At 48.1% G+C, this 21,081-nt stretch overlaps 1 protein-coding gene across 3 annotated transcripts in view; it reads left to right on the top strand.

Annotated features, from left to right (window-relative positions):
• Window positions 1-5,463: 5,463 nt before the first annotated feature.
• HMGCLL1 (3-hydroxy-3-methylglutaryl-CoA lyase like 1) overlaps window positions 5,464-21,081 on the top strand; it is a 1,049,558-nt gene continuing 1,033,940 nt past the window's right edge. For all 3 annotated transcript variants that reach the window (XM_078646802.1, XM_078646801.1, XM_078646800.1), the window contains exon 1: window positions 5,464-5,664. In XM_078646802.1, coding sequence (XP_078502928.1) covers window positions 5,569-5,664 — 96 coding nt within the window. In that variant the 5' untranslated portion in view covers window positions 5,464-5,568. The remainder of the gene's footprint in view (window positions 5,665-21,081) is intronic.

Below are 21,081 nucleotides of genomic sequence, written 5' to 3'. Positions count from 1 at the left end.
ATGACCTTCTTGATGATTTTCAATCTGGCTTCAATCAAGGCTGTAGCATGGAAACAGCGCTACTACATGTTATTGGCATTACCCTCTGAGTACTTGACTCAGGTAGCTCCTGTCTCTTGACCCTTCTTCTCCTCTCTGCAGCCTTTGACACTATAAACAATTACACACTTTTCAAAACACTAAAGTAGGTTTTGAAGGTGTAGTTCTTAAATGGTTTGAATCATACCTCACGGGCAGATCTCAGATGATCAACATTGAACACTGTCTCTCAACTTCAAAGGCTGTTGATCATGGAACCTCTAGCAGAACTACTGCAACAGTTTGGGATCCATTATCACCTCTTTGCTGACAACACCCAACTCTATCTCAAGGTGTCCTCCGCACATTACATTTCACTCCTCACCACCACCCTCAACTCTATCCAACAATGAATGATATCTCACCACCTAAAACTAAATAAAACTGAATTCCTTCTTATGTCAAACTCCCCACCTCTGTAAATCTTGCATGGTTAATCTGATCATTCTTAAATGCAAGCCTACCACAGTTGACAATGCTAAATTCCTAGGACTCATCCTGGACAAAAGACTTAGGGCCAGATGTAGGTAAACCGATTTTACCGATTCTAAAATACCGAATTTTACCGATTCGGTATTTTAGAATCGGTAACTGGTATGTAGATAAAAAATCGGTAAAAATACCGAATCGGAAAAATCGGTATCGGACATTCGGAAAAAAACGATTCTGTATTTACCGATTCTGTATTTACCGATTCTGTATTTACCGATTCTGTATTTACCGATTCTGAATCCTCCATGCATTCCTATGGGCCTTTCGCCGCATAGGAATGCATTAGGAATACCGAATCGGTAAATACCGAATCGGTAAATACCGAATCGGTACGCAAACAAAAGTGAAACTTAGGTAGGCAGCTAATCAGGTGCTACCTCCCTCCCCCTCCCTCCCAGGAAGTGGCTACACAGGCAGCTGCAACTAATTAGAAGCTCCTGGAAAGGCAGTTAGAGCAGAGCCGAGTCACTGAACAGCAGAAAGGGTTTGGTGCACTTTTAAAAGTGTAAAATGGCAAGCAGCAAGAAAAAAGAGCAGCCTGAGAGGAGAAGGAAACTGAAATTCAGCAGCATGGAGTTGCAGGTCCTTGTGGAGGAGGTGGTGAAGGTGCACCACGAACTGTTTGGCAGGCAGTTCCTCACTGTGGCAGAATCTGCCAAAAGACAAATCTGGCTGGAAATATTGGACAAAGTAAATGCAGTTGGGGTGACCACCAGAGACACAGAGGACCTGAAAAAAAGATTTTATGACCTCAGGAGCCAAACCAAAAAGAAAATGGCTGAACATCACAAGCAGGCATCCAAAACTGGTGGAGGCAAGAACCCAGCACCCCCCCTTACTGACCTGGAGGAGATGGTGGCCTCAACCATCGAACCGGACAGCATCTGCGGACTGGGAGAAGTAGACAGCTCAGCCAGAGCTGCAACCAAAAAAGGTAAGAGACATGCACAGCATACCCCCCATACCATTATCCTTACCTGTACCCTATGTGGCCCAGTGAACCCCAGTCCAGTACTGCAAGCACTATACAGGGCCAATTCATGATGCGATATGTAGTCAAGAAATGCAATAACATGTCATACAGCACAACAACCAACTAGTGAAGGACATGGCTTCATAGAGAATATAGCCAATGTGATACATATTTAATTGTAGTGACTGTGAGACAGTAGCGCTTAGCTAATGTACGCTCATATGTCCACAGGTGAAACGTCTCGCAGGCGCTCGCAGGAGACTGAAGGCACACCACCTGAGAGGGAGGACAGTCAGGAAGCAGATCCAACTACCCACACCGTACCACAGGACACAGGTGCATTAAGTAGCCATCCTTCTGCACAAGACACAGAGATGCCTCAAGACTTCCTGGCGTCCCCTGCCAGATCACAATCCCCTCTGTTGCTGTCATCCCCAGAAATGCCAGCATCACAGCATGAGCCCACACCTGCATCACAACCCAGCAGGAGGCATGTTGTGGCCCCACTCCTAGAAATGGAGTCTGCAGCAGTTGACAGTGAGGGCGGCGAAACACACAACTTGCCTGCAGATGTCAGCACTGGTACAATGCACTCCAGTGCAGGGGTGGCCCATAGTGGTTCAAGACACCGCAGAGTCCAAGAGAGGCCAGCAGATGCACCAGTTGAGGGTCCAAGTGTGTTCCGTGGTCTGGAGGGGAGCATGGTGAGAATACAGAGGATGCAGGGTAGAGCCATCCAGGCATGCCAACGGCAAATGAGGTCCCTGAACAGCAACATTGGAGAAATAGGAAAGGGCATCAGTGAGCTGGTACAGGTCAACACAGAGATGGCAGCAGGGATGCGCGTAATTTGCAACTCGGTGCAGCTGCTATGCACCAAACTATACACTGATTTCGAGGCAAGGCGCAGAGAAAGGCAGCGTGGTCATGGACTAAATAAAGCCATCAACCGCCTGGCCACTGCCACATCCCTATCATGCAGGAGAAGCAGTAACATGCAGGAGGCCATGACCCAAAACACCAATGAGGTCACTAGGGGCATGGGCAGGATGACCAGTGCTCTTGAGGCGCTGTTAAATGCCCAAACTGCACATACAGCTGCTCTGGATGTTCCTGTCAGTGAGGAGAGCACAAGCAGGAGCGGCATAGGAAGCACCCTTGTGCCTGAAACAAGGAGGAGCAGGCGCCACGCTGAGGCCACAGGCCAGCAAGACAGTGAGCAGGGTGCTACCGTTGTTACAGTGAAGCGTGGAAGGAAATGACTTTTAAAGTTCATTGTGATGTGAACCAGGACTGACATCATTGCAGGTAAATACTTTTTGTTGCACAGTTGTGCCTTAATAATCTACCTCTTTACCAAATTAAACTACATTTGGTGCATACTCCACCTGTCTGTGTCTCTTAACTTACTTAAAAGTAGTTGCGTGTGATCTCATCACGCCTGTGTCTGCCATCAGTAGGTGTTGCAACTCCAGATGGGTGTGGTTCAGGCACTGCTTCCTCATCATCATGGTCCTCGTAATCTGAGAGTTCCACTGCTGTGCCATTCTTGACCGCAAGGTTGTGCAGCGTAGCACAGGCTGCAATCATCTTGCAGCAGATGATTGGTGTGTACTGGCGGGCACCTCCACTCTTGTGGAGGCAGCGAAAGCTGCTCTTCCACATGCCAAAGGTGCGCTCCACAATGTTTCGGGTTGTCTTGTGTGCCCTGTTATATCTCCTCTGACTTGGTGTTGTAGGGTTGAGGTAGGGAGTGAGGATGAAGGAGCGGAGGGCATATGCACTGTCCCCTAATGGCAAGAGAATAAACATTACTCACATGCACACACACACATCCACCTGTAATACGTATCAAGGGAATTTCACACAGTGTGTTACCTAGCAAGTATCCTTCGCCAAATTCCCCCGCTGTCAGGCGTGCGTAGATCCCACTGTTTTGGAAGATGTAGGAGTCGTGGGTACTCCCGGGGAATTTGGCTACTAGGTCAGTGATCATGTACTTGGAATCACAGATCACCTGTACATTTATAGTGTGGGTGGACTTCCGGTTCCGATAAATGTACTCTGTGGCAGCAGGTGGGCATATTGGTATGTGGGTACCATCAATACAGCCAATTATGTTTGGGAAATGCGCCATCTGATAAAAGTCTGTCTTTGTCCTTAGCAGTTCTGCATGCGTTGCAGGGAAGCTGATGTAGAAATGCATTCTCTGCAACATGGCATCAAGGAATGTTTTAAAGAAATGTGACAGACAGCTCTGGGACACCCCACCTACCACAGCAACCACACTCTGGTAACTCCCAGACACAAGCAGGTGTAGGCTGCACAGCACCTGCACATGGGGGGGATGGCGTGTGCCCTTGTGGTTGGATGTTCCAATAGTGGGTGAAGGTCCCTGATTAGGTCCAGGATAGTTTGGGGAGCCAGCCTGTACCTTTGGAGGATCTCAGGCTCAGTAAGCTGGAATAGAGTGATCCTCTGCCTGTACACTTGCTCCTCCCTCCTCCAGACCCTCTCTCCTTCTGCCTGTAGACGTATCCACCTCGCAATGACATAGAATGCTGCCATTCTGGTGAAAATTTTGCATTTTGGGGCCTTTTTTATACCATGCACCTGTTTACCACCTGATTTGAATCCATGGTAAATACCGACTCTTAAATACCGAATTTCGTGCAAATTCGGTATTTAAGAGGTTTCCTACATCTCAAAAACTCATTTTACCATTTCTTATTTTCCGAATCGGTAAATTTACCGATTCGGTAATGTTTCCGAATCGGTATATTTTCCGAATCGGTATTTTTTCCGATTCGGTAAATTTACCGATTCGGAATGTTTACCGATTCGGTATTTTTTCCAATTCGGTATTTTTTCCGATTCGGTAAGGTTTCCGAATCGGAAACTTTACCGATTCGGTAAATTTACCGATTTGGATGTTTTCGGGTCCCTTACATCCCGAATGCCCAATACTGGTCGGTAACGGCCGAAAATCGGTAAATTCGGCTGTTACCGACCGGTATTGGCCTACCTACATCTGGCCCTTAACCTCTAATTCCTAATCAACACCATGGCCAAAAATGCCTGCTACCAACTATGCCTTCTCAGGGGTCACAGACATTTCATTCCTGAAGAAGACCTGAAAAACTTTGTTCAATCTTTGGTACTCTCAAGACTTGACTATTGAAATTTCACTCCTTGCAGGCCTTCCCAAGATCCACTTTTCTCCTTGAAAATCCTTCCTTCAGTTGGTGTCCCACTTTGTCTATGGGGCCAAAAGAATTTACCATATCACACCTATGCTGATAACTCTTCTCTGGCTTCTTGTTGAAGCCAGGTCAGTAGATAAGACTGCTTGTATCACCCATAAAGCAGCCGCGGCCGCTGCAGATACGAGCGTTGGGGCGGGGGGCCAGGTGTGGGGGATTTCGAGAGACAACCAGGAGGGAAAATTAATGATATATTTAATTTTCCCTTGTAGGCATCTCTCGAAATACCCCTTCACCTGGCCCCACCAATCCACCACCCTTACCTGCAGCAGCCGCGCCTGCCATAAATCCATACAAACTTCCACCCCTTGCTATTTAGCTAATAAATAACTAAAAGAAAATCCAAACAAAGAACACATTTTAAAGTGAGATAAATAATTTTCAGTCCCGACTTGATACGTTAATTAAACACATTGTTGCACGTTCTACGGAAAACAACCATGCACCAGCCAATTTGTGATTCCCTAAAGAATCAGGAGAAAAGCAAACTGCACTTAGCTCCAATCTGCAGATGCGGTTGCTATGGCACTAGGAACTCCCTGCAGTTGTCAGACTGCTAGCTGTCTTCCAGTCACATGCGGGCATGCAAATCAGTTCCTTTGACGTCATCTAATCACGGCAGTTGCAGTACGAGAGCAAAAAAGGATAGACAAGAGCGTCAGCCTGGAAGTGTTTATCTCCTTCCCACAAGCAGCATTAATGGCCAGGATAATAGAGGTTTAGAGAAAAGGAAACATCAGAACGTGTGCATCCGTTTCCAGGATGGGTAACGTTCCTATTGCAGTGAAGCATTGCCTTAGCTATCAGCATCTCCTCAAGGAACATTTTTGGATTACAGATGACATTCCTCCTGAACAGGTAACGTGACCGGACATGTTCCATTGGATTTCATTAATAACTAAAAATAAGAATGCTTTTGTTATTTACAGCGCAAATGTGCCTTGACGATTTCGGTAACTACACACTTCCGTTACGCTTTAATAGGATAGTGAGGGAAAAATTAAAGATATTTCTGTAGCCTTTTGTTCCAACAATTATTTATGTTGCCTCCAAGGATATATTTATGTGAAAATGAGATGTTGGAAAGCTGTCTCAAACACGCAGGTGGCTTTCCCTGTTCAAGGAAAGTTGTCTTTTTCGAGTTGACTCTACGGGGCCTTTATAGATATTGCGTTATGTAGTACTTTTGTAGTACTACAAGAGTGCTATTAATGTACTACACAATTATATTAATGTATCTCTACGTGCGGAGGTCTTTGCCTGCACTGTCCTGACTGGAGAGATCTCTGCACACTTAAGTGTATGTTTTAGAAGTAAATGTGGAAGGGATGGGGGAGTTGCTGCATTGTGGGGAATTTTTATGACTAAGCGTGAGGGAATAGGGAAGACTAAAGAGGAATTTAGAGGTTTACAGAATAATATGATCCCACTCACAAAAGAGTAAGCATTAGATGAGTAAAGCACTGGTGTGAAAATACTGGTTGCAAATTGCGACCAGTGATTTTGCAACCAGTGTGCTATTTTGCGAACCAACCTATGTCTTCAGTTCTCAAAATACTGACCCCTAGTGGGTAACAATTCGACCTACCTCATGAATATTAACAAGGTAGGTTGCAAATTGCGACCCACTATGAATCACAGCCATCACAGGGATGGTGGCCTGTTGTGGTCAGCAGACCACCATGTTTTTGATTACTTTTAAATAGAGCCATTTTAATATTTAAATGTAACCTGTTTTCCTTAAAGGAAAAGAGGATGTGTTAAAATAAAGAAAAGTGTAAGTATAATTTTTTAAGAGTAGTCAGTGATCCATCTGATCACTTTTACCACAATGTAGATAGCAAGGGGTAATAAGACCAGTTCCATTCTTCCAAGAAATAAGCTCACACACAAGGACAGCTGGAATGTTATAGGGGAAGTCCATCCTCATACCTCTGGGGTATCCAAACATATTGGAATAGACACCTCACTCACTTATCGTAACATGCTTCATCATCAACGCCTATCCACACCCTTGTAGAATGTTACCACCAGGGCGGACTTGACCAAAGATGGAATGGGATTTCTTAAATTAGAATGAACTGGGCAAGCAGGGATTCAGATGTGGGGTAGAAAAATAAAAATACCTATAGGTATACCCAAAGGTTTTCCTTTATTCCAAGGATACCTGTGGTGCGAATTAAAGTATTTGTTGAGGTTCTTTAGTGAATGACTGTTCAAAAACCTCAAAGATTTGTGCCAACATGTTTCGGCCCACGCTATGAGCCAGTACGGGTCGGGGGTCTCCGACAGGGCTTTTTGAGTGTATCCCTGCCTTTCTATACATGCACACCATGCACATTCGTGAGGCATAAGGCACTCACCTCTCTTCACTTTTATTTCTTGGGGAATTTCCTTTTATCATTTTTCTCAAGGTCCATGCAGTTCTGGAGGGAGGTGCCGCCTTATTGTCACACTTTCGTCAGAGCCGTTGCACCATGGGACTACCTCTTACTGTCTCGCAGACCGCTGCCAAGAGTCTATGCCAATATCTTTGGATACTCCAGAAGTACGAGGAGGGACCTCCCCTATAACATTCCAGTTGTCCTTGTGTGTTATCCATGGGACCACTGTCTACTCTTAAAAAATGTTTTGTCAGCATTCACAAAGGAGAAGTAGTCTCTTAAGGACCCATTCCCATTTGCAAATGAGTTACCACTACATGTCGGAAGTCGGTAAAGTATTAATGTTTTTGTCCACAAAACATTAAAACATATCATTCCGATTCAGTATTTGGGAGGGACTCCTTAAACACACCCCTTCCAAATACCAAATCAGGATTTGGTCGCAAACTCAAACTGTTATTCAGTAACTGTTAGAATTGGCCCATGTTTGGAAATTAACATATTTTGCATGGTATTTCCAAGATATTTTGCCTTCACTATCCAATTTATGCTGAACCCATTTCTGTTGCTATTAGTAATCAACCTACCAGAGCTAAAGTTCTCCCTTCTAAACATGGTAAAATTGATGTTCCTTGATTGGTACATTTAATTTACTTACAAGTCCTTTGTATGTGGTACTACGCATACTCAGGGCCTGAAAATTGAAAGCCACTAGCAGGTAGAACCCCCGTTCTACCACCCACTAAAGCAGCACTTAAAAACATGTTTCAGGGGGGCGTGTCCAACATGGCGGCGTGATCGGACATGGGTCTCCGGAGCTCCCTGCCTGACCCCGCCTGACCACCGCGAAATTAGCCTTTATTTCCCCTTGCCACCACGGGAGAATAGCGGGAGAGGGGCCGTCCGGCGGCAGTGACCAGACATCGACCCTCTGCTGAGCCGCTCGCCCACAAGCTGCACTTCTGCGCTGCCGGTCGTCCCGCGCTCCGTGATGGCGGCCTTGCTGCAGTTTTGACCGGCTGGACGCCTTTCCACGGACGCCTCCGGGAGCACCCCCGTGGCGAGAACAGTGGACGAGAGGCGCGGACCGCAGAATCGGCTGAGCGGTGCCTCCGCCTGTGACCCGGACCCTGCTGCGACCCGCTGCCTGGGCCGCCCAGCTGCTGGGAGAGACGCCGATCCGGGGGTCGTAAAACTACAGGCCCCGGCTTCGGGCCTGTGCACCGGACCCCCCTGCAGCACTAAGGCGGCGGGCCTAGAGGGAGCGCCAAACCTGCCCAGCGAGCTCCCCTGCCGCGGTCTCATCTGTCGGGCACCAGAACGGACGAGAGAGACCCCTGGGGGTGGAGCTGCCGCCGCCTCACGGACCTCGGCAGCCCGGTGAAAGGGAGCACCGCCACAGGACTGCAACTGCCTCGCGGCCTTCAGGTGAGGAGACGGGTGCTGGGCGCTGCGGCAGGCTCGAGGGGCACATTCGAGCTCCTGGAGGGGGGACAGCAGCGGGGACCGACCTCAAGCTCCCCGGGCCTGACAGCCTTTCCCCACAAACAGGCCGACGAGCAGGGACACTCAATCGGCAGACACGAGGTTGGGGCTCCCAGACTTGGGTCCACACGCCGACCCTCGCTGCACCGTGATCTGGGCCCTAGGGGGTACCGACCGCCTTTGACCCTAGGCCCCATCGCCCCTGGAGGGGGGACAGCAACCGGGATCGACCTCGAGCTCCTTGGGCCTGACAGACTTTCCCCACAGACAGGCCGCCGAGCGGGGTCGGCCGATTGGCTGACACGAGGTTGGGGCTCCCAGACTTGGGTCCACACGCCGGTCCTCACTGCACAGAGATCTGGGCCTAGGGGGGTGCCAACCGCCTTTGAACCTAGACCCCACCGCCACTGCGCGAAGCGAGGCTGGGAGGCAGCGGCCCTCGCAGGAATCTGCACCCGTCCCCGAGGCCACGCAAAAGAGAGGTAGACGCCATCTTACTTCGAGGGGCACACTCGGGTAGAGCCCCCAGAGACACTAACATTGCAACGGCTTGTGTTTGCGAATTGAGGCTGGGCATAAGTGCTTGACCGGGACTGCCCTGCGGTGCCCATCGCTGGACTTCCTTTGTACCCCGGACGCCTTTGCACCTGTAGGCCCCAGTGTGGGCCCCTACAGCCTACTCCCAAGTCCCTGCGCAACATGGCGGGCCAGAAGGGCAAGAGAGGACACCAGACGCTCCCGGAGCTGATGGCCAAAACCCAGCCTAAACCTGCCAAGGACCCACCCTCCCCGATAGTCGCTAAATCGCCGCCGCCACCTGCAGAAGACCAAATCCCCATCACTAGATCCTTTTTGGAGACGCTATTCAACTCCCTACGTGATGACTTTAAATCCCTGAAACAAGAGGTGGCGGGTGAGGTTCGGGAACTCAGACGTGAGGTAGATGGCCTCGGGGAACGGGTGGCTGCAGTGGAGGAGGCGGATCAAACTAAGGGTACTGAAATTGAGCAACTCCAACAAGAAATCCTGCGACTTACAGGCCAACAGCTGGATCTACAGGCCCACGCAGAGGACCTTGAAAATCGCTCTCGCAGGAACAACATACGGGTCCGGGGTGTTCCTCAGAAAGAAGAAGGGTCTGACGTCGCTGAATATCTACGAGCCCTCTTCAGAACCATCTTGGGAGAACCAGCGGATTTCCCTATTCGCATCGACAGGGCACATAGAGTTGGATTGCCGCGACGAGATTCGCCCCCCCCCGGACATACTGGCCTTTTTGCCTGATTTCCCGCTAAAGGAACGGATTCTCCGGGAGGCCCGTCGAGCTCAGCCCCTTCAGTATAGAGGTCGTCCCATATCTCTCTATCAGGACCTCTCTGCCACCACCCTGCAGAAACGCAAGGAATTCAAGGTAGCGACGGACTTTCTACGACAGCACGACACCCCTTACTCCTGGGGTCACCCGTTTAGACTCATATTCAAATGGAACGGACGGCTGCACCAAATGAGGTCGCTCAAAGACACCTGCTCGCTGTTGGGACTGGATCAAGATGATGAAGCACCGACGCCCCGAGCTTCTCAAGGGTCACCCAAGAGTGAATGGCACACGGTGAGCTACAAACGATCGCCGTTGCGCCGGCTGAAGCCAGATGCATCGATCATCCTGCAGGAACGCGCCACTGCAGTGGCGGAGGTAGACAAAGAAACCTCTCCCCAGGAAGATTAAGTACTCCCGTGGCCGGGGAGATCAAATATGGCACAGTCCTTTGCACCAGCGGTGGGGGGGGGCGGGCGGGGACCTGGAGAAGCCGCCACTGGAGATGACCCACATGAGAACTGTTACCACGGCCCTGTGCGGAGTCACAGGACTGGGACTTCTTTTCCTTCTTTTCTTTTTTGGGTTATTACGGGACGGGGAGGGGGGGAGGGAATGTTATTCTGCCTTTGAATATCGGATGTTGATCAGTTCTACACAGTTTGATGGGGTTGTTGTTGGGGGGGGAAGGGGGGACTGTGGGGAGGGATCCAGGGTGGGAACCAGTGTGCCACGACTGCGTTGTTGTTGTTCTACTGCTCGGATTTTCAGCGACACACCCGGGCTTCATGTTTGGGGTTGGATTCGTGGAGGGCGGGGGGCCCCGCGGTGTCCCCTTAGGAGTCGCTATCCAGGTGCTACCGCGATGACACGTTATAGACGGCCCACAGTGTCTCCACGGTATTTGCCGAGGTTTTCCAGTAATGTGTGACACGAAGGTGAAGGTCATAACACTTAATGTAAAGGGGCTATTAAGAGAAGAGCGATCCTTTCCTATTTGGAGAACTCTGAGGCCGATATCTGCCTGTTGCAAGAAACTCACCTATTGCAGAAAGACTGGCATAGAATGCGCTCACATGCTTTCCCACAACAATTTTTCTCCTCCTTACCCACGAAACACGCCGGAGTGGCTATTCTCCTCTCTAAACAGTTCGGGGGCCAGGTGGGGATCAAGGTGGGGGAAATTAAGGGCCGGATGTTGGCATACACTTTCCACATGGGGAACACACGCCTCACGGTTGGCTCGCTCTATGCCCCGAATACTGGACAGGAGACTTTTCTGAAGAACGCAACGTCTGATGCTCTGGGTTCCTCCGACTCCCTTCTACTCCTGGGGGGGACTTCAACCTTGTTATGGACACACACGCTGACAGGTCGGGACACAGGTATGGAGATGCAGGTGCTGTTTCGGCGTCTGGACTTGAGTGGCTGCGGGAAAGGGGCCTGGTAGACCTGTGGAGATCTACGCACCCAACTGAGTCACGATTCACCTTCTACTCCCATGTTCACCACACGTACGCTAGGATCGATCACTTCCTGGGCTCTGCGGAGCTGCTCGGGTCCCTCCGGGGAGTTGATATAACTCCTGCCGCTGTCTCAGATCACGATGCGGTGGAAGTGTCGCTCTTGTTTCGCACGCCTCCTCGCCCCCGGGGTTCCTGGCGCCTGCGTGAGACTCTACTGCAGCGCCCAGTTGTCACCACACGCCTTCAGAAGTGCATCACTGATTACTTAACCGCTAACGATACACCAGGGGTCTCTATGACGGCTCTCTGGGGGGCCTTAAAATCTGTCGTCCGTGGCGAACTGATAGCCATAGCGGCTGCGGAGGCCAAGGACCGGAAGGCCAAACGTGAGGACCTTACGGCAAAGGTGGCAGAATTAGAGAGAGCCCACAGTCACACCTGCGCTCCACGCATCTGGAGGCAACTGAAAGCAGCTAGAGCCCAACTCGCTAGTCTGGATGTGGACAGAGCTGAATTTGCGGCGCTCCGCCTTCGGCATACCTACTACATCGGCGGCAACAAGACTGGCCGCTTATTGGCCAGCGCACTTAGAGCTAAGACACAACGTACCAAGATCTCTGGCCTCACTGATGATACTGGAACGGTCCTCACTGATGACACGCAAGTGGCAGAGGCGTTCAGGTCTTACTATGCCTCATTATACGGAGAGGAGGCTACGTCCCCTGAGATGATCGACACATATTTAGATTCCGTGGCTGTCACCGAGCTCTCTAAAGCCAACGCGGACGCTCTGGATGCCCCCATTCGCTTGGATGAGGTGCTGGCCGCCATAACCCGTTTGCGCCCACTCAAATCCCCGGGGCCGGACGGATTCTCGGCGGGATTCTATAAGACCTTCAGCCATCTGTTGGCCCCGGTACTCGCCAGGCTCTTTAATTCCTTTGAGGGTGCTGGTGCCATCCCCCCGGACATGCTAGCCGCCGAGGTGGTGGTCCTCCCTAAACCGGGTAAGAAACCCACGCACTGCTCGGCTTTCCGCCCTATTTCCCTATTAAACCTAGATCTCAAACTCTTCACGGGCATTTTAGCTGCACGTCTTAGCCCCTGTCTTCCTGGGATCTTGGAGCCCGACCAATCGGGCTTTGTGCCCAACAGACAATGTAGTGACAACACTAAACGAATACTACATTTAATTGACAAATCCCACTTTCAGGGCTCGGACTCCGCACTGTTGGCTATCGACGCCGAGAAAGCGTTCGACCGCGTCAACTGGACCTACCTACAACGGGTTCTGCGGCGCTTTGGAATAGGGGACCGCTTCTTGACGTGGATTACTTGTTGTTATCACCATCCGCATGCCAGGGTCCGGTTGGGCAGCTTGTGCTCGGACTCGTTCGAAATTCAACGTGGCACGAGACAGGGTTGTCCCCTCTCCCCCCTCCTGTTCGCCTTATATATAGAACCCCTAGCACAGAAAGTCCGAGATAACCCTGCAATTAGAGGTATCACCTTTGGGCACGAACCCCACACAATTAGTCTGTATGCGGACGATGTCATAGTGGCCCTTGACTGCACGGCTCGATCCATCCCCGCCTTTATGGAGGAGCTTGACTCCTTTGGGGCGGTGTCGGGATTTCGTATTAACAGAGGCAAATCTCTGGTGTTGCCGTTGGGCAAGAATGCGCACCCGCAAGCTCCTAATTTGGCACAAGAGAGCGGCCTCCAGACTGCCCCCTCAATCCCTTACTTAGGCATCTCCCTCGCTTCCTCCACTGCGTTGACAGTTCAGACCAACTACGGATCCCTTACCACTGCAATCCGGAAAGACACCACTCGCTGGTCCAAACAACCACTCTCGCTTTTGGGGAGGGTGGCGGCGGTAAAAATGTCTATCTTACCTCGCATCCTATATTTATTCCAAACACTTCCTGCCATGCCCCCACCTGGAGCTTTGAACGAGCTGCAGGACATCCTACACCGATTTATCTGGAACGGGAAGCGCGCACGCCTTCGGAAATCACTGTCGTACAGGAGCATGGATGACGGAGGCCTGGGCGTTCCTAATTTATCACAATACTTTCAAGCGGCTCAACTTCGCTATCTGGTAGAATGGCACAGGCCGGAGTCGGAAAAAAGATGGCTCTTCCAAGACAGAGCAATGGCTCAGACGCCACTATGGAGAGTCCCGTTTCTTGCTAGGCAACACCGCACGCGATATCTCCGTAAATCACCTATCACTCGCACTGTTCTGCAAGTCTGGGACAGGGTCGCTCTTCATAGAGGCCTGACGACATTCCCTTCCCCATTCACTCCCATTTTGGACAACCCGGACTTTCCTCCGGGCAATGACCCTAACGCGTTTCCACAATGGCGCTCCTCTGGGTGCCGCTCGGCTGGTCATCTTTTTGATACACAAGGCTTTCTTTCTCTATCCGACATTACACAGGGATATGATCTGAGGAACCCCCACCTTTTCCAATACTTCCAACTTAGGCATTGGCTCACGGACCCAGCTATTGTCGACAAGGTGGGTCGCCCTACGACGCCCTTTGAGAAATGGTTACTCACCAAGGACTCAGACAAACACCTCATTTCAGACATTTATAAACTGCTGGCGCCGACACCCGGCCCGGATAAGACCCCGAGCCAGAGGCGTTGGGAGACCGAACTAGGCAGGACGCTCATGTCAAGGGAGTGGAAGGATATCTACTACAGGGCCTCACATACCACACGCAACACGGCAGCGAGAGAGTCCGCAGTTAAGTTAGCAATGTATTGGCACCTCACCCCCGTTCGACTTCATGTGGGTAACCCATCACGTAGCGAACAATGTTGGAGACACTGTGGGGAACGCGGCACCTTAACTCATCTCCTTTGGGATTGTCGAGAGATCCGCAGCTACTGGGAGGCGGTACTAGATGACATCGACTCCTCCTTTGACACCGAGGTCCTGCGCTTCCCAGCTTATACCATATTGGGACTCCCCAATGCACTCACATTCCCCTTTAAATCATTAAGAGGCCGTCAAATGGGAATTGCTATGCAGGCGGCCACGCAACACATCCTGTCCCTATGGGGCTCGGCGACTACACCCACTCACACAGGGTGGTTACATAAACTTTGGTTCACTCTTGGGATGGAACGCATACACGCCACACTTACACACTCCACCGCCGCCTTTCAGAAAATGTGGACGCCTCTGCTGTCCCTGTGGTCCTAAGAATTTAATGAGATCACATGTCCTAAATACCTCCGAATTCTGCGCCTCGCAGATCCCACACCTAATCCCGGGTGATCCCCGGAACATGGAAGTTCTCCTCTCTAAGCTGAAGTGCAGACTCTTTTTTGACGCATGGCACACTGGTTGGGGTGGTTGGGGAGGAGGGGGGGGGTTCGGGCTGTTCAAGGGTTGTTGGCTGCTCCTTATCTTGCTCTGCTTTTTTGCATCGAATAATATTTGCCTTCATGATACTGTTTACCACATTTGTCGTATGTGCTTCGCTCTCTAAATCTCACTTAGGGAAGACTTGCTAGTCTGTCCCGCCAGCATCACATACCGCCACCCTTTGCAAGATGCCAAACTGTCTGATATTTCTTTTGTTGACAAATCCAATAAAATACATTTAAAACTAAAAACATGTTTCAGGCCTTCCACTATCAGCCTGTAGTGCAATTCTAAATTGCCATTTCAACCTGGCAAAATAAACCTCCTGCCAGCCTAAACCTTTCAATTTAATACTTAGATATCATCCCTAAGGTAGTCCCTAAAGGATCATAGGGCAGGCTACATATTATTTATATAGTGAGACATGTGTACTTAAGTTTACATGTCCTGGCAGTGAAACCTCCCAAAGTTGTTCTTCACTCATGCAAGGCTAGATCTTGCATAGACAAACACAGGGTTACCTTATTACATTTAATAAGTGAAAACTTCAGTTTCGAAGCAGAGATCAGAAACCACTACTCATTTGAATTGTAATTTAAAATACTCTCTAATGGAAAAGTCAGAATTTGAACTACTTCTTTAACAATGGCACTATTAGAAAGATAGCAATGTTCTGCCTCAACCAAATGTGCCTTTCTACCATTTTCCTGGATCACATTACTACAAATGGCTCTCCTGTGGTGTGATGTGTATTTCTTTCAGACAGTTGACAAAAGGGCCTTGGGCATGGGGAAGGATGGTCCTCACCTGAGCAAGTGAGCATGCAGGTTGTATTGAGCCCTTTTTAAGCTTCATAGGGTAGTCTGAGGGCTATACCCACCTGCTTCCTGACTCCCGAAGACAACTGCACTGTCAGTGTGAAATGCAGCTCACACCTGGGCCTGACTGCCCTTTTTTCACTAGCCAGGATATGGCTCTACCCGGGGAAAAGGGAACAATGACCAAAATCAGTTTAGGGGTAGTCAAAGGAGATGCCCTCCACACACAGGATGGCACTGGGTATAAAATTCACACCCTCAGAACACTCCTGTGACCGTAGCGATGCATAAGAAGATCTGCTCACCTTTCTGAAGCTGACCTTTCTGGGCCTGCTTGGCTTGAATCCAGGACCCTAGAAGTGAGTTCGAAAATCAGTTGGATGAACTGTGTGAGCTACAGGGACACAACAACTTTCCAGAGAACTTCCATGCTACTGCCCAACTGACCAGTGACAATGGACCTGCCTGAACCCTGCTTCTGGCCTCTGCTGGAATGAGTCCTAACCCCAAGAGTTGCCTCTTCAGGTGCTGGACCCTCTCCTGGTGTTTGAATGTACTCCCCCAACCCCAAAATGCAGGATCTGCACCCCAGGTGAAAAACCAATGGTTATGGGCTTTTCTAGTTGAAAATAACCATCTCTGAACTCCTCGAAAACAGGAGCGGACTTTACCAAAGCCAACTTGAGACCTGCTTCTGACTGATGATGTGGCCTTCCCAGGTGCAGACCCGAGGTCACTGCCCAGAGCTACACACGTTGACAACAACCACTGTGCGTCTTCCGCGAACATGAAGCTCTGATCATCTAACATGACTTTATACAAACGATGACCGCACTGCTAGCAAGAAGTTCAAACCAAGGCCTGAGTCTTTGGCAACCTGTAGTCGCTGAGCCCCTCTCCGGATCCAACTTGTAGCCCAACAGCTGATGAACTCATTGACTAGTATTTCTCTAATCAAAACTGGATTAAGTTAGAAGGTAAACTTTCCAATGGGACAAACGTTGTCCCTGTACCTAATCCACATTCCATCGTGGTTGATCTGAACTTATTACTTTGCCCCAGACCAGCACAACCAGATAACCACTATTGGCACTATTTTATACAAACATTTTTACATTCATAACTCTGGTACTACTTATTGGATTTTGTCATTTTGTTGACATTGTAATTATTTAAATTTACTCTGTTCTTCTAAATTGGTTGGAAATTTACCTTGTGTTGTAGTTTCATTCTATTACTGGTTTTGTGCTGCATAAATACTTTACACATTTCCTCTAAGTTAAGCCGGAGTCCAATTGTGTTAAGCTATCAGAAGGTTAAGCACAAATGTATTTAATGACTCTTGTGATTCAGCTTGAAAAGCATTTTGTTCATTATTTGAGTAGATCTCTCACCCCTTTCAACTAATAACCCAATTTCTTACAGTAAAGTGCTACCGAATCACAATGTGAGTTTCATACATGGCAAAAAGACTAATATCCATATTTCTGGATTTGACCTTTTGCGAAAACAAAAAGGCTTTTTACATCTGGCCCTGAGACCACTGCTATTCGCAAACTGCACTTCTTCAGTTACTACTACGAAAAAAGACTAAAATCAGGTGTAAATGTACTCCATCTCAGAGCTGGAGTAAGTCCAGCACCACACATAGCCAACCACTGGAACTGCTGCACCGTCCGGCAGAAAATAATGGAAGTAGGAGCTTTCAATAGAATCCCATTGAAAGTAATGTTAAAATAAATTAATAATCATAATTTTTGTAAAGATATATACATTAAAAACATAACTATAAGTTATACGTTAATATTGAGCTACTTTAAAATAATTTAATTACATTTTTTCAAATTCATATTAAATGTAACTGGGGCATGGCATGGTAGCCGAAAATGGTGGATGAGAGCTGAAAGCGCTCCACATTACTGACAGTATCCTTCATTAATCTTGCCTATTCTTCATAAATAATTCATCTGCTCCAGGGGTGCCTGTGGGGGGATCCCTTTGCAGTCCTCTGAAGGCCAGAGCCAAGATGTGAGGCCTGTCTCATTGGAGTGAATCAGAGGATGCCAAGGAAGGCGGCTGCATCGCAAATGGCTGTCAACTTGAGACTGAGAGCTGGGACTGCTAGGCTTGCCGACGTGGCCCACAGAAACCCTTTAGTGAGGCTCCCTAATGCGGGAAGCAGTGGACCTGCTGGAGTCCAAGTCAATAGACAGACACCAAGGGGTGAAGAGTAGAGAATTGTTGGCCAGGGCCGACAGAGCAGTCCAGAGGCCTGGCTGACCCACTTCTGCAGGAATAGCGGGGCCATCCAGGGATTACCCCAGCTTTTTGGTACAGCCAAACAGAGATGGATATGCACCAGCAAGGAACAGTGAGGGTGAAGTCCCTGCTGGAGCAGCTGGGGAGTTGCCACGACTTGTACATACCCTGGTTGGTGGCTTCTGGGACATAGAGAGGGGTGACTAGCTGAGTGCGGTTCATGGAGTAAGAACATTAGAAATAGGGTGGCATAGAGAGGGCCATCCCTACCTGTGCTGCTGCTAAGCCACTCCCAAGTGTGGTAGTACAGCCTGTGCTAGGAACTTGCTGGCGGCAGGCCTCCTCAAAGAGGGCTGAAGTGGGAGTGATCCAGGTCAATGGCAGTCAGAGGAGCAAGGTGCCCCCCTCCAGCTAACAACTGGGGATACTGCTCTTGGGTTTGGAGGGGTCCATGGGGTGCCTATCACAGGAGGAGCAGTGGACCCATCAGGACACTAAGTGAACAAGGACTTAAACAGTGGCACCATCACAATCCCATGGAACGTGGCAGAGGTCAAGATACATGACATTTGACAAACTTCCGAACAGAAGTTGTGATAAATTGGGCTGTTGGTTCACTGGGGTTAAGCACCAGCCTCAGTCTTTTTTTTTTTTAAATTTAGCTTTATTTGATTTTAAATCAAAAAAATCATAAAAGCGTACAGTTCAAAACAGTGATAAATAAGAACATACATACAATAATACATAATATCTACATGTTAAAAACTATTACCCAACCCGTGGGAATAAGTTACTTAATTGTACTAAACACAGGTCAAGATTTGATCAACCAACAATTAATAGGGGTTCCAGTACTTAGGACTATAGAGCAAGGATTCATGATGGTTATGAGTAGGAAATCTTCTGCTCATTAGCATGTTGGACCCTGCCTTTAGAGTGGATTTGGGGTACCACGACATTCTGGGGTAGAAATCGTGCAAGTCCCAGATGGAAATTGGGCTGTTTCCCACTTGAGGTGCGGAGGTACACAGGTACGGGGCAATATTTCTCTGCCTGAATCTAACAAGAACTAGGTCACCCACAATATCTTTTTGGAGAGAACCCAGCCAACCCACCCTTCTGACACTCATTATTGTGCCCACAAGGTTGGGTGGCAAGGGTCTATTGGTGGTCAGCCAAAATTTGACCTTATTCAACAGGTCGTGTTGTCTCTCGATTTTGCCTGGGGGAAGTTCTGGTACTCCTGCTAGGACACAGACAAAATGAGCTGCCTCCGGGGGGAGGTGGATGGAAGTAACTTTGTTATAGTGTGCTCTAGGACCAGCAGGTTGCGAGAGAGTAAGTGTAGGGGAGGGTCTGCGAAGTAATAGGGCTGATACATTGGAGGCTAGTGGTTGGGTTAAATCTCTTATGACTTGCATGGTTGGCTTTGGGTCTTTCGAAGTGGAAGGTGGATCAGGACATTTGGGTGTTACAGAACTTTTGTTAGCTGGCAAGGTGGACTTGGTGGACTTGATGGTTTCTTCCAGTCCCGTCAGCCTATCCCCTAAAGTGGTTATTTTGTCTAACAGTGGTGTTATGAGAGAGCTGACCAGATGATCAATGAGGGATAATAGATCCTTCTGAAAAGAGGATGGTAGAACAACTAGTTTCTCAGCAGTCTCCGGAAACATGGATAGGTTGCTTGCAGGAAGTGTAGGGCTTAAGCACAATATTGAGTGATTCCCCATGTTATTTGCCCCGTTACAATTCCTTATAGCGGTTAAGGAGTCATGAATAGCGGGCCATTTGGATGTTAGCTTCATTAGATAATGGGAGGGGTTGCAAAGAGCTGGCAGCCTCAGGTGATGCACAAAAGCTTTCAGTAAGGAGCGGCGAATCCACAAAAACATGTGTGGTTTTGCATAGGAAGTTTAACTCTTCTAACCACGAGGGTGCTTGGTCCACGTTTACTGATTGTAAAGTCTCAATGGGCATTGTGGTGTTGTCCCCCTTGAAAGACATATTGTGGTGTCAGTCTTAGAACAGAGGCAAAGTCAGTAGATAATACGGTGAAATAATGCAGATGTGGTTTACCTCCTCTTTTTCTGGAATCACGAAATCAAGGTGGGTGGCCCCGTCCCGTCCTCCTTAGGCCTCTGAGGGCCACAGAGGGCCCGCCCTTTGCCAGCCTCAGTCACTTTTAAGGTGAACCACAACAAGCCACTAAAATAACCTATGCATTGTCCCGAGTAGCTTGGCACAAAAAGCAGTTAGGCTTAACTTAGAGGTAATGCGTAAAGTATTTATGGAGCACACAAACAGTAATAAAGTGAAAACACAATACAAGAAAAATCCCAAACCAATTTAGAAAAATAGAGTACATTTTAGTAAATTATTTGGCACCAGAACAATAAAAATACAATCAGTAAAATCGGAATTATGAGTTTATAAACACTTTAGCTAAATGTAGCACCTCAAAGAGCCAAAGTGTTAAAGGTTCAGGACTCACTCAAGCTGGATCCAGGGGTGTGTTCAAGAAGGTGGGTGCCTTTTATGTCCCTGTGGCTCTGAGCAGGAGGGTTATAATGTAACATACACAAATATCGAAAAACAAATATAGATGTAAAAACTATTGATGTACAAAATATAGTTTTTTATGTATAAAAAATACTGTTAAATAAATTAAACAATGAAATTAACTTAAAAAATATTTAGATGTAATGTACATTTTAACAAATGTAATAAATACATTCAATTAAAACAATGTAAACATACATATATAAAATGTAATATATAATTTATATTTACTTTAAAACAATTAATAAACTAATAATCTTAATTTATTTTAAAATGTCATAAATATATAAAAAGTTACCAATAATAAAAATATATATATATATATATATATATTTATATATATATACACACCCATAACATAAAATGACATAAAAAGGACATTATATTATAAATTAGAACATATAAATATTTAATCATTTTTAAACTTAAGCTTAGGAGTAAAAACTACTATTTCCACTCCAGTGAGTGCAACAGTAGGGAAAGTGTTAGATAGCGGAGAGGAAAAAATTACTATTACCACTCCAGTGAATGCAACAGTAGGGGAAGTGTTGATTAGCGGATCGGTAAAAATTACTATTCCCACTCCAATGAGTACAACAGTAGA

Source organism: Lissotriton helveticus, chromosome 6, assembly GCF_964261635.1.
Source record: "Lissotriton helveticus chromosome 6, aLisHel1.1, whole genome shotgun sequence".
Lineage (NCBI taxonomy): Eukaryota > Metazoa > Chordata > Amphibia > Caudata > Salamandridae > Lissotriton > Lissotriton helveticus.
This window is presented reverse-complemented; position numbering and strand designations above follow the sequence as displayed.